This window comes from Vipera ursinii, assembly GCF_947247035.1.
Source record: "Vipera ursinii genome assembly, chromosome: Z".
NCBI lineage: Eukaryota > Metazoa > Chordata > Lepidosauria > Squamata > Viperidae > Vipera > Vipera ursinii.
The window spans coordinates 123,608,918-123,623,209 of record NC_139517.1 but is presented as its reverse complement, the minus strand read 5'-3'; the positions used below and the strand labels follow the sequence as shown (position 1 = coordinate 123,623,209).

The 14,292-nt window shown below is 42.7% G+C and overlaps 1 protein-coding gene across 1 annotated transcript in view; it reads left to right on the top strand.

Annotated features, from left to right (window-relative positions):
• LOC310648908 (sodium channel protein type 5 subunit alpha-like) overlaps window positions 1-14,292 on the top strand; it is a gene marked incomplete at its 3' end in the record, with an annotated part of 422,981 nt that overhangs the window by 131,126 nt on the left and 277,563 nt on the right. Inside the window, 1 exon segment of the mRNA XM_083377037.1 lies at window positions 1,109-1,200. Within this exon segment, the coding sequence (XP_083233163.1) occupies window positions 1,109-1,200 (92 nt within the window).

The window sequence follows — 14,292 nt, the reverse complement described above, 5'->3', positions numbered from 1 at the left end:
GTTTCACCCTATTTTATGACCTTTTTTGCCCAGTTGTTAAGTGAATCACTGCAGTTGTTACATTAGTAACACGGTTATTAAGTGAAGCTGGCTTCCTCACTGACTTTTGTTTGCCAGAAGGTTGCAAAAAGTGATCATGTGACCCCAGGTCATAAATACTTGCCTGTTGCCAATTTCGATCACGTGACCATGGAGACACTGCAACTGTCGTAAATGTGAAAAATGGTCATAAGTCACTGAATGTAACTCTGAGTGGTCACTAAATGAATGGTTATAAGTTGAGGACTACCTGTGATGTTGGGCAAGCAAGAGAAATCACCTAGCACTATGGATCTTCCTTCTGCTTATCTGCAGGAAAATTATGTGAGTAATTCATGGTGGCCAATTAAACAGATCTTTGCCTAGGAGAGCCCTTTAAAAATTCTGTGCAATTGCCTTGAGGTTCATCGTGGAAGAAAATGGAATATTGGAATACAATAAATGAATCTGTTTTAAATAGATGAAAGACACGATGGTTTGCATGAGCTAATCAGCAACCAAAACATAGATCAGAAATGTCCATAATGCACAAATAGTTTAGTAGCAGTCCTGCAGGAAATCAGCACGGGTGAGAATTGCCAAGACAGAAAAGCTGTTTACCCAATTCTGGTAATCAGCATGTCATTAAGATAACAGAATAACAGAGTTGTAAATCACCTTAGAGGTCATCTAGTCCAATTCCTGCATGAGCAGAAGACCCTATACCATTTCTAGAAAAGCCTGACCCATTTTAAGACAGTCCCCAGCTAAGTGTGCCTTGCTGAGCGTTTCCAAACAATTTTGGTTTAATTCAACAGATTTGTAAGAAAATTGACCAGGCTAGGTAAAAAAAATCATATTCTGGAATGTTAGGCTACTGACCGCTTTTTTTTAAATAAAAAAAACCTGTTTCATACAAACCAGGTAAGAAGCCCTGATAATTACATATCTGGTCTCAGCCTCAAGTGACTATTTTTTTCCCTGTCCTCCCCTTCCCTTCTTTCTCTTCTTTTTCTTTCTTTTGCTGTCCTTGTTTTGCTGTCATGGTCTCCTTCTTCTTCTTCTTGTCTGAAACTTTCCTTGTTTACAGATACATAACAGAATTTGTGGACCTGGGCAATGTCTCAGCCTTACGAACATTCAGAGTTCTCCGGGCGCTGAAAACAATCTCAGTCATTTCAGGTGAAACAAAAAATTATAATGGGGGTTAAACACTTGGGATGCACCCAGTAAAGCTTTTGTGCCATTCCCCCATAGCAAAATGGCCGCCAGTAGAATATGGTTTGATATGAATGAGGAATAGAGGAACCTGTCAATAGAATGCTTTTTGATATGGCCTTAATCCATTCCCTCATACTTTATTTTGTGGTGAGCATCAAATATTCTTTGTGGATCTAAAATATCTGGGTGGAATTTTTTTGTGTTTGTGCCTTCAGGTCAGTCTTGACGCATGACTATACAAGCATGTCCATGTGGTTTTCTAAGCAATGTTTTCCAAAGTGGTTTGCTATTGTCTTCTTCCTAGGGCTGAGCGAGAAGGACTGGCCCTACAATGCCAAGATGGCTTCTATGCCTAAGGCAGAATTAGAATTCAGGGTCTCCCAGCTTCCGTCTAGGATCTTCCTTGCTGCACCACACTGGCTCTTGAGCTGACACAGTAGGTCAGGTCTAGAGCAGGGGTCTTCAAGCTTGGCCCTTTTATGATTTGGGCACGCTGACTGAGAATTCTGGGAGTTGAAGTCCACAGTCATAAAAGGGCCAAGTTTGAAGACTCCTGTTCTAGAGTCTCTGGGTAGTTCTGTGAAAGAGGAAAATTTACAACCTGGTTCTGCTCCTCACATCTTTCTCAGACATCTCCACCAAGAGAGAGTGACTGGTCAAGTCACTGAGTTGACGTCTGGTTCTGAGGCATGACTCAAAGTCAAGTTTTCATACTTCTAATCCATGGGACTCTAAATTTGGCAGCTTTAGGACTTGTTCACTTCAGCTTCCAGAATTCCTTGGCCACCAAGCTGGCTGAGGAATTCTGGGAGTTGACGTCAACAAGTCTTAAATTTGTCAAGCTTGGAGACCCCTATTCTAAGTCCAACACCTTAAACCAATAGCTCAAATTGGCTCTCAGAAGTATGACATGCAAAGATCCCCCACCCCCACTCAAACTAATGTTTTAAACCTTTCAACTTGTTAGAAAAATAGAACAAAAATACTAAACTTGGCCCAATACATTGAAAAAAAAATATTTTGCATGAAAATGGTTTGGAGGTAAATTGCAAAAATACGACACTCCTCTTGGAAAAAAGTAAGATCCTTCAATAAAATTAATTTTAGGCTAAAGACTATTTATATTTATAAATACTTTTATTTATATAAAAATGCGTTTTGTAGCTGGGGAAAAAAACCCCTTCAGAATGAGGAATCCACTTTTGTTTTCTCATTTTGTTGACTCCCAGATGTGTTAGACTACAACAGGGGTCTTCAAACTCGGCCCTTTTATGACTTATGGACTCCAACTCCCAGAATTCCTCCGCCAGGCATGCCGGTTGAGGAATTCTGGGAGTTGAAGTCCACAAATCATAAAAGGGCCAAGTTTGAAGACACATGGACTACAACCTCCATCATCACTTGTGAGGATGGGAATTGAATTCCAACATTGTTGGAGGGCTGGATTCATCTTTCTTCAGTATCATTAGGCCTAGCAATTTAAATCCGTGTCAGCTGAATCTGGGCACAATTCTCAAATCCTTTTCCCCCCTCAGAAACCCCACTGAGGCAAATAGTGCATCCTTCTCGCGAAACTTCTTTTAATTTCCAGGGGTGCCAGCTCCTCTCTTTGACATCCTCTCACATTGCCTTATTTTAGTCAAAAATGAAGGCAATTCATTTTTTCCCTTCTTATGTAACTTAGTTATGGATTTGTTCATGTTCCTCTCTCCCCTTCCCCTCTTTCCTCCTTTTAATTGGCTGTGGAATGTACTTTAAAAGTGGAATGATGAAGAAAAATAAATAAATATGCCAGGAGCGTATCTATGGACAGGTATCCTTGGAGTGTAGCTTCTTTCGCCTGCATGGCAGGTAGAGAAGAATGTCGAAACAACCAATCCTGCGCATGACAGATTTTGTGTACAGATAGTCCTCGACTTACAACCACTATTCAGTTCACAATTTTCATTGCTGAGCAAGACAGTTAAGGGAGTTTCCCCCCCCCCCATTTTTTGACCTTTCTTGCCACAGTTGTTAAGGGAATCTGGCTTCCCCATTGAATTTGCTTATCAGAAGGTCACAAATGGTGATCGCGTGATCTAACCATCCTACATGCATGCCAGTTTCCAAGCAACTGAATTTTAACCGCATGACCATGGGGATGCTGCAACAGTCATAAGTGTGGAAGACAGTCATAATTCACTTTTTCGATACACTAAAACAAATGGCTGTAAGTCGAAAGCTACCTGTAGATGGTTATCCTGATGTTGGCAACTGTAGGATTAAAAAAGAGATTGTTTAATTTTTATTTTATCTTATTTTATTTTAGAGAGAGAAGGATGAGAGACAAGGGTTGGCAGAATCAGCAGCCTTTAGGAGATGCCACTAAATTAGGTGGCAAAGGTTCACACTGCAGCATTCTCCGCTGACACTAAAGCAATAGCGCTTGTTTTGAGGCACCTGTGAAGCATTTAAGGGATGAATGTCATATTTTCCAGAAGGCAAATGAAAATCCATGGGAGGAAAATGCAGTTTCATTTTAAGGGGTCTGGATTTCCTTCTCCTTCCCTTCCCTGATCCCACACTGAATTGCAGAAAAGCTAATGGCGAGTTTGTAGACAGTGAAATACTTTGGGGTTTCCTAAACATGTAGGAATACTTTGGGGTTTCCTAAACATGTAGGAAGTTGCTCAGCTGCCAGGTAAAAGAAAAAGGGAAGGTTTCCCCCTGTCCAGTCGTGTCCACCTCTAGGGGGCGGGATTCATCTCCATTTCCTAGCCAAGGAAGCTAGTATTGGCTGAAGACATTTCCGTGGCCATGTGGCTAGCATGACACTACGCCGAGGTGCACTGAATGCTGTTACCTTCCCACCGAAGTGGTACCTATTTATCTACTCGCATTTGCATGCTTTCGAACCGCTAAGTGGGTAGGAGCTGGGGTGAGGATGGGAACTCCCCTCATCACGCGGTATCTGGGTCTTGAACTGCCAATCTGCTGGTCGACAAGCCCAGTGTCTTAACTGATAGTACAACAAACTGTGTACCCACTTGTTTATGTATGGAAAGATAAAGACCTCTTCAAGTGGTGCTCAGGTCTTAGCAATTATATGTCCCGGCTGTGTAGATTTTTTTCTTGCAACAATAATAGTGGCTTCCTGTTGATTTCTGGGATGTTTTTTTTCCCTCAGATTCCCAATCTAGGCTATAACCTTGATGTTTCCTGTTGATCTTTCTTCACAATACTAAATGGACCAGTCTTGCTTAGTCTTTTTCAAGAATAGTCAAAATATAAAAATGTTGCCGTGTTTTGCTAGCACCGCTCAGCTCCAGTAGAAAGGAATATTGTAGCTTAGGGTTGAACGGTGGGATCTTTGATCCTCTTTGAACTTGGTTGTTTCCTTGCAGATGTTTCCTTCTTTTCACAGCATCATGAGGTTACCTAGTTGGGCGATGAAAGGTCTGCAAAAAAATATAACCAAGCTCAGAGAGCACCAAGAACCCCATACCACGGAGCTCATTAAGCAGTGCTCATTTCCTTGAGGAGATCAGAGTTTGAAGATCATAGAATCATAGAACTGAAAGAGATTTTGGAGGTCTTCTAGTCCCACCCCTGCCAGGAGTCCGTATTCCATCCTGGAGTCCTTATTCCATCCTGGACAAATAATTGACCAGTCTTTTCTTGAAATTCTCTAGTGATTAAGTACCCAAATTCTGGGTGGCAACCTATTCCCCTGAATTTTTTTAAGCCTAGATGTTACGACTTTTCTTGCCTCTGTTGTTAAGTTACTAACAGGGTGGTTAGCAACACATCTCCTGCTTGAGCAGGGAATTGGACTAGAAGACCTCCAAGGTCCCTTCCAGCTCTATTCTAATTGATTGATTGATTGATTGTTAAATAAATCTGACTTCCCTATTGGTTTTGCTGGTCAGAAGGTTGCAAGAGATGATCACATGACCCCGGGACACTGCAACCGTCATAAATATGAGTCATTTGCCGTCTGAATTTTCATCATGTGAACATGGGGATGCTGCAATGGTCATAAGTGTGAAAAATGGTCATAAGTCACTTTTTCCACTGCTGTTGTAACTTCAAATGGTCACTAAATGAACTGTTGTAAGTCAAGGACTACTTGTATTCTTCCCAAAGAGTATATCAGCTCCATTTTTTTTACTTTGATGAGAGATCACCAAATCCATTTGAGAATTCAGACTGAAGGGAAATCCAACAGTTAAGACTTTGTGAAATATGGAAGCTGACCTAGACATATTTCAGTATTACCAATCATAATGTAGATCAGACACGTGAAACACAAGGCCCAGGGGCCGGATCCGGCCAGCAAAGTGGTTTCATGTGGCCCGCAAAGCCATCCTGGAAACAGTGAAGGAACAGCCCCCACTGCCTTGGCCCTGGCCCAAAAACCCTCCTTCTGCCAGAGACCCTCAGATCTGTCCCACTCCTGCCCAGGCCCCCATAGGCACCCTTGATGCGAACCATGTAGAGCTGGCCACGCCCACCCAGTAGGCCATATGCACTCTAGCCACGCCCACCCAGTAGGTCACGCCCACCCTGGCCATACCCACCTGAGGGCAACTGCAATGCTGATGTGGCCCTCAATGAAATTGAGTTTGACACCCCTGATGTAGATTCTTGGCTTTCCCTAAATATTTCCTTTGGAGGCTAGAATCCTGGACTGCCACTTCACTTTTCATTTGAGGCGACTTTTTAAGGATGTTCCTCAAGCAAAGCACTAACCAGATGAGGATCCATGTGTGAAAGGTTCCACATTTTAGATTTGTGGCTGTGCTCCCTAACCTGGAATCATTTAAGACTGTAGTGTAGGACAGAGGTGGGGAACTATGGCCTTTTTAATGACATGGCTGGCTCAGGAATTCTGGGAGTTGAAGTCTACAAGTCATAAAAGGGCCAAAGTTCCTCACCCTTGGTGTAGGAGATGACCAGGCTGAGCCTGAGGGAGGGGTCAAATGTGTCATAAGTCCTCAGTCCCTGTGCATTCACAGGAGATCTATGTCCAGCCCACCTTGATTGCCTTCTTAATTCCTGCTCATTTCCCTTGACCGCTAGTTTGCCAGATTCTTGTAGAACGCTTAAGCTTGCAATAAATCTTTATACCCATTTGAACTGGCTGAATCTCCTGATTTTCCCCACTGCTTGATAATTAGCATCGACCAGTCAAGGCATTTCCAAATGAGGTATTTGCATAATTTCCAATTGCTGCCTGCAATTAGTGCAGGTTCGAGTCCCACCAGGCTCAAGGTTGACTCAGCCTTCCATCCTTCCGAGGTAGGTAAAATGAGGACCCAGATTGTTGGGGGCAATTAAGCTGACTTTGTAATAATGCCGCTTGGGTGTGTGTGTGTGAAAGCCCTAATAAGCAGGCATATACATAGAATGAAGGCTACTGCTAAGTTTGTAAAGCCGCCCTGAGTCTTCGGAGAAGGGCGGGATATAAATGGAATTAAAATAAAATAAATAAATAAAAAACATTTTGTATCCTTGGCTGCTAGGCTGTCTCCTAACTTAGTGGAATGCTAGATGACAAGGCCTGTCACACTTTGGATCAGCATGTTGATCAATCAGAATCTTCCTGTTGGCTGTGTTTTTGATACATGACCACACCACAACAGTGGGAGAAATTCTAATGCCAAACGCAAGCCCACGAAAATTCCTTGTGAAATCGGGGAAATTTAAATTCAGCATCTTCAAGAATATTTCTCCCCATGTGCCTAGTAATCCCTCCTGTACAAAATAGTCAAAGTTATGACCACAATTAAACCCAAATTTTCTGTGGCTAAGTGAGAAATTTGTTGATTTTTGCCCCAATTCACGGACTTTCTTACCACATTTTTAAAGGGAACCACTGCACCTGTTAAGTTAGTAACACAGTTGTTAAGTGAATCTGGCTTCCCCATTGATTTTACTTGTCAGAAGGTCACCAAAGGGGGTCACACAACCCCGGGACATAGCAACTGTCATAAATATGAATCAGTTGCCAAGAGTCTGAATTTTGATCACATGACCATGGGGGGGGGGTGCTGCAATGCTCATATGTGAGAAAAATGGTCCTTTTTTTTCAATGCCTTTGTAACTTTGAATGTTCACTAAATTAATGGTTCTAAGTCAAGGAATGCTTATAATTTCTCCTGCACAAAATATTTATTGGTTCTTAGAATTATATCCCCACTTTCCTATAGATCAGACATGTCAAACACAAGGCCCGGGGGCCGGATCCGGCCCGTGAAGTGGTTTCATGTGGCCCGCGAAGCCATCCTGGAAACAGTGAGGGAAGGGCCCCCACTGCCTTGGCCCTGGCCCAGAGACCCTCCTTCTGCCAGAGACCCTCAGATCTGTCCCACTCCTGCCCAGGCCCCCCTAGGCACCCTTGCTGCGAATGATGTAGAGCTGGCCACGCCCACCCAGTAGGCCATATGCACTCTAGCCACGCCCACCCAGTAGGCCACGCCCACCCTGGCCACACCCACCCGGCCCCCTGAGGGCAACTGCAATGCTGATGCGGCCCTCAGTGAAATTGAGTTTGACACCCCTGCTATAGATGCTCAAGGCAACTTATCCTTCCCTCTTGTAGATTTAGCCACAGCCACCAAACTGTTGGAAAGGAATGGGACAGAGTGACTGGCTATTGATCTGTTATCTATTCTCTCGCCTGTTTGTGGCCGTCTGTTTCCTGATGGTCCATTTTGTTGTGGGTTGTGTGTCTCAGGCTGGGAAAGCAACATAGCCCACTGCAAAACTAGGCTTTGGTTATGACAGGGTCTTTTAGCTAGCTTAAGGCAAATGAAAATGAAAGGAGAACAAACACTTTCACAATCCTGACAGAACTTTCAAGTTATTCTGCATCTCCTCCAAATTTTCCTTCTGTAATCACATTAATTCCCTCTTTTGAGGAATGTCCTGGGATTAAAATATAAATTGTATTAGAATGCATGTCTCTACATCAGTTGGATTATTTCCATGGGGCAAAGTAGGACAGAATAGTAACTAAAGTTTTGCATGTAATGATAAATGTAATGCAATAAATAATGCACTTGTCACTTGTTAATTGAATAGGAAGGTCTGTCAGTGCTGTGGTTTGTATTTTCGATCCATCGCCTTTTATTTCAGAGATACCTCTAAGATATATCATTAATTTTCTTAAAAACTCCTTTATTTACTTCCCTATGTCTAGAATTATTCAGGTGGGAGATTTTGTTTAATGAGAGCTTTGAAAATCAATACTTTTTCTTTTAATCTAAAAGGAGAATTTGTTGGCTTCTGTTATTTTGGCACAAAGCTTCCATAATCCCTGTTGGTCATAATACTCTATTCCCACATCACAGTTAACTGGGTCAATGGAGGGTTAGTACATTTTGGGAACATCAAAAAGAGATCAGTTGACCTAGTCAGATAGCGCACAAAGGATTAGATTTATCCCCACACAGAGTTAAATTAACTCCCCCAGAGCAAAACTCTGTCCACAGACCCCTTTTTCTGCAGAGTTAACTGTTCCAAAGACTAATTTCTATGGACATCCAGCAAAAATTCGAGTTTTTTTTTACATACTGTGTTTCTACCTTTATTTCTTTTTCTCTGACCCTTTCGTCCACAATTGGAATAGTAGAAAAGTGTCAAATATAGATAGGAAGTAGTTATACACCCTTTGGCCTGTCCATAATGTCACTAATCTAATTGTATCACCAAAGATTTCCAGAGTATTGGAATTGGTTTTGAGTTAGTTGGCACCTAAATGTAATAAAATAAATATTTTCCCATATCAATGAAAATCAAAAAGTAATTAGTAAGGGTTGGGCACATGAAATCTGACCAGCCTTCTTCAAGTCAGTTGAAGGACATAAAAGATGCAATTGAGTGAAAATCTATAGTACTGAGTACGGGGTTGAATGGAGCAGATGAGGAGATCAATGCAGGTAATCCTTGACTGACAGACCACAATTGGATTCAAAATTTCTGTTGCTAAGTGAGACAGTTGTTAAGTTGTTTTCCTCCCCCATTTTGCAATCTATTTTGCCACAGTTGTTAAGTGAATCACTGCAATTATTAAGTTAGTAACCTGGTTGTTAAGTTAGTCTGGCTTCACCCATTGACTTTGCTTGCCAGAAGGTCATAAATGGTGATCCCGTGACCGTCATAAATATGAGTCAGTTGCCAAACATCCAAATTTTGATCACATGGCCCTGGGGACGCTGCAATAGTTATAAGTGTGAAAAATGGTAGTAATTTACTTTTTCCAGCGCCATTGTAACTTTGAATGATCACTAAATGAATGGTTGTAAATTGAGGACTTCCTGTATTTGTCGTCTTCAAAATAGTGGGAGAGCCAGCATGTACACACACACACACACACACACACACACACACACACAAACACACATACACACACTCATAGTATGCTCAACCAGTGCCCTTGAAGACCTAACCATTGCATCCAAGCAACATCCAAAGTTTGCTTAATTTTAAGTTTGGTTTATTCTCTGTGGCTCAGAGAATTGTACCTATTCGAGCCATTTGGTTAATTTATGGTTGAATGGTTGTGTGAACTAGAAAATGGGTTAATTCAGCAACTGAGTTAAGGTGTTTTCTGGTGCATCCAGCCAGAAAGAAGCTGTTTCCAGCACTTTCAAGAATGTGATCACAGAGGATGGGATCATTTGGGAATCCTCTTCCTATTCTTTCCCCTCTGAATTGTTTATTAGCTATTTTGTCACTGTTACTGCGTATTGATTTCATGTCAACCTTTTTGCTGTACAAAATGCTGAGCAATTTTTATTGCTTTCTCCGCCACAGGTAAGGCAGGTCACTGGTATTTGTTTCCGCCAATAGGAAGATGAGGTAGTCCATGGCAGATATGAATATTTGTCACTGAGGAACTGTGAATATCCTACTATGCTGATCTGTCCTTTGAGTGGAATAATAACCTACTATTTGCAAAATTTACTATTGCAGGATTGTGCATGAAAGCCATTCCTACTAATCTGCTTGAAATCCTTCCTGCCCCAAATTCCACTTTGGCTGATAACGGCTTGTTTTTTTTTACAGTTTAATCACTTTCTACAATACACAGGTGTATAATTCATTATTAGGATTCATCCTTTACCCAAAGAGAATTCAAAGATATAAATCTAACAAACAAACATTTATGCAATGCTAAGGCTGAGGGTTTTGAACTACTATAGAAGTTTGATAGTTTGATAGTTATCAAAGTTACAACTGAAGTACAGGTAGTCCTCGATTTACAACAGTTCATTTAATGATTATCCAAAGTTGCAACAGCACCAGAAAAATTGACTTATTGCCATTTTTCACAATTATGACTGCTGTAGCATCCCCATGGCCACATGATTTACATTCGGATGCTTGGCAACTGGTTCATATTTATGACGGTTGCAGCGTCCCAAGGTCATGTGATCCCCTCTGGTGACCTTGTCACAGGCAAAGTCAATGGGGAAGCCAGATTCACTTAACAACCATGTTACTAACTTAAGAACTGCAGTGATTCACTTAACAACTGTGGCGAGAAAGGTTGTAGAATGGGGAAAACTCACTTAACAAATTTCTCACCTAGCAACAGAAATTTTTGGACTCATTTCTGTCTGTAAGACGAGGGCTACCTGCAATGTCTTTCTAGCAATAAGTCTTTTGAGATTTTTGAGGAAGAGCCAAATGTTTGTGTTTTATAAGACCAACAAGGAAGTCCTCATATAATATAAACTTCTAGGGCAGATGTATCCTCCTAATGGGTTAGACCAGGGCTTTTCCACCTTTTCACCGATTGTTCCACTTTTAGGATATGACAATATTTGTGTACTATCTAGCAAGATGTCAAAAACCTGATGACCAAAAAAAAAAACCTGTTCAAAGTTGCAATTGCACTGAAATGACTTATCACCATTTTTCACACTTATGACCATTGCAGCATGCCCAGGGTCATGTGATTTATATTTAGATGCTTGGCAACCAATTCATATTTATGATGTTCACAATGTCCCATGGTCATGTGATCTCCTTCTGCAACCTTTTGACAAGCAAAGTCAATGCAAGGCTGCTGGTGGCCACGGGCTAAGGTAGGACTTCCCGCCCGCCCTCCCTCTTTCTCATTCCCATCTCCTTTTGAAGGAAGAATTTGAAACACCCCCCCCCCATATTTTTCCTCTTTCATAAATTTATCAAACAAAGAAAAGCCTCCAGAGACACAAAAGACAAGCAGCTGAGGGAACTAGCTTAAAAAGGTGCATTCCCCTTTAAGAATTAGCTACTGGCTAGAAAGGAAAGTTAAGGAGCTGGCAGCCGGCACTTAAGGAAAAGAAAAAAAATAGTAAGTAGTGGCTGCCGGCTAAGGCAGCCTCCGCAAATGGCTCCATTCATAAGTAAAGGAATGCTGCAGGCAAAATCCATTTAGGAGAAAAATACTTCAAAATCCCTTGCAGCAAAACTTACAGCTAACAATAGCAGAGCAATAGAAGCTAACACAAGACATCAGCCGTCAGCCGAATAGAAATTGCCAAACACTCCTTAAGAACACAAAGCCCACATCGCACAAATCCCAGAACTTCAAGTCACAAAAGCACATAAGAATCCTTCCACTCTCCTTCTCCCTCCCTCCATGCCTCACCTCCAGCTGATGCTGCCTTTCTTCATTGCTGCCTTTCTTCATTCCTCATGGAGGGCAACACCTCCTCCGCTGCATTTATGCCAGCACAGGTGGCTGCCACAAAAGTTGTAGATCAGCTCATGGCTGGGCTGCTTGATCTCCTCTCATCTCCCCCCACCCTCCTCCTCTTTCTTCTTTCCCTTCAGTGCAGCTAGAGCTGACTCTGCCTCCTCCCAAGGCTGCTTCTTTTTTTCTCTCTCCCACCCAAACTGCCTCCTTTATAGCCTCTCCTGTCTCCTCTCCCATCCTCTTCCTTTCTCTTCTGGGTAAGCCGGAAGTGAGCCTGGGGCATTTATTTATTTATTTATTTATTTTTATTTATTTTAATTCCATTTATATCCCGCCCTTCTCCGAAGACTCAGGGCGGCTTACAAGCTTAGCAGTAGCCTTCATTCTATGTATATGCCTGCTTATTAGGGCTTTCACACACACCCCAAGCGGCATTATTACAAAGTCAGCTTAATTGCCCCCAACAATCTGGGTCCTCATTTTACCTACCTCGGAAGGATGGAAGGCTGAGTCAACCTTGAGCCTGGTGGGATGCGAACCTGCACTAATTGCAGGCAGCTGGTGTTACTTAAGGAGGCATTAGCCCACTGCGCCACCAAGGCTCTTTTTATTTATTTATTTATTTATTTATTTATTTATTTATTTATTTATTTATTTATTTATTTATTTGATTTATATACCGCCCTTCTCCTGAAGGACTCAGGGCGGTGTACAGGGCAATAAAATAAGAATACATTAGTTAAATAATTTTAAAACCCAAATCCATCAGGCCAGGCCGGCTTGTTCGAATAGATAAGTTTTTAGATCATGCTGGAAGGAGCGGAGGTCGGGGGCCATCCGGAGTTCAGCTGGTAAGCGGTTCCAAAGGATTGCCGCTCCCACCGAGAATGCTCTCCCCCTGGGGGTCACCAGCCGACATTCTCTGACCGGTGGTACCTTGAGGAGGCCCTCTCTGTGGGAACGTACAGGACGGAGGGACGTTGACGCCGGCAGTAGGTGCTCCCATAGGTAATCCGGACCCATGCCATGTAGGGCTTTGTATGTCATCACCAGCACCTTGAATTTCACTCGGAAGGCAACTGGAAGCCAGTGCAGCTCACGGAGCAGAGGTGTAATATGGGAGTATTGGGAGACCCCCAAAAGAACTCGTGCAGCTGCACTCTGTACCAGCTGAAGCTTCCGAGTGGTTCTCAAGGGCAGCCCCATGTAAAGAGCATTGCAGTAGTCTAGACGAGAGGTCACAAGTGCATGGGTGACTGTACGCAAGGCATCCAGGTCCAGATAGGGTCGCAGCTGGTGCACCAGACGAACCTGGGCGAAGGCCCCTCTAGTCACAGCTCCTATATGATCTTCTAAGGAGAGCTGTGAATCTAAGAGGACACCCAGATTGCGAGCCTTATCTACGGGGGTTAATAACTCGCCCCAGCCACTCTGCAGCTCTGGAGGACTCTCTCACAGTAAGTCCTGTGCAGTGCTGGCTCATTCCCTCCCCCACTACACTTGGCTGGGCAGGGCCGCATACCACCTGCCACGTGCTAATGTACCACCGGTGGTATGCATACCACCGGTTGAAAAGCCCTGGGTTTGATGACCAAAATTCCCACCTGCTAGGAATTCTGGGAATTGTAGTCCAATGTATCTGGAAGATAACAGACTGAAGAAGTCCTAACAGAACTTGGACCTCAGAATGAAAAGGAAAAAATAGCGAGGTCCTTTTGCTGAGATTGAACGAACCAGCCCCATAGCATTCCTTTGGTACTCAAGAAATGCTGCATGCTTTGGGGGCTGTTATCTTGGCCATGTACATGTTTTTCTGACACAGGAAGGTAGTTTTTAGAAAAAAAGGAAATGGGAAAATAAGGTTCATGTGGAAGATGAAACCAGATGACGTACCAGTGAGACACCTATTTATCTATTCAAATTACAGGAAGGAAAATATTTGTTGTGTCTTGTTGTGGATTGCCAACATCTGCCTGGATGCTTTAAAGATCAAAATCATGAATAATGCTGTCAGTTCTCCTAGGAGAACTAGGGATGGGTCGTGTTCAGGATGTCCTGAATTTCCAAAGTTTGATGTTGCTTGTTATTTTAATGCTTTTTAAAAATGGTTTCTTATTTGCAGTGGGACATCTGATCGGGGCACAAAGTAACTGATAGCTATCTTGCACTTGATAAATACTGAAACCAATGGAAATAGTGTGCGGCTATGCAAGCTGCATTTCTTTTAATGGGATCCAGGCAGGAGACCTGGATGGATTTGTGTCCTATAGGACTCACTTCTAGCTCAGTTTTGAAGATCATATAGGAGCCGTGACCAGGGGGGCTTTTGCCCAGGTTCGCCTGGTGTGCCAGTTGCGGCCCTATCTGGACCGAGATGCCCT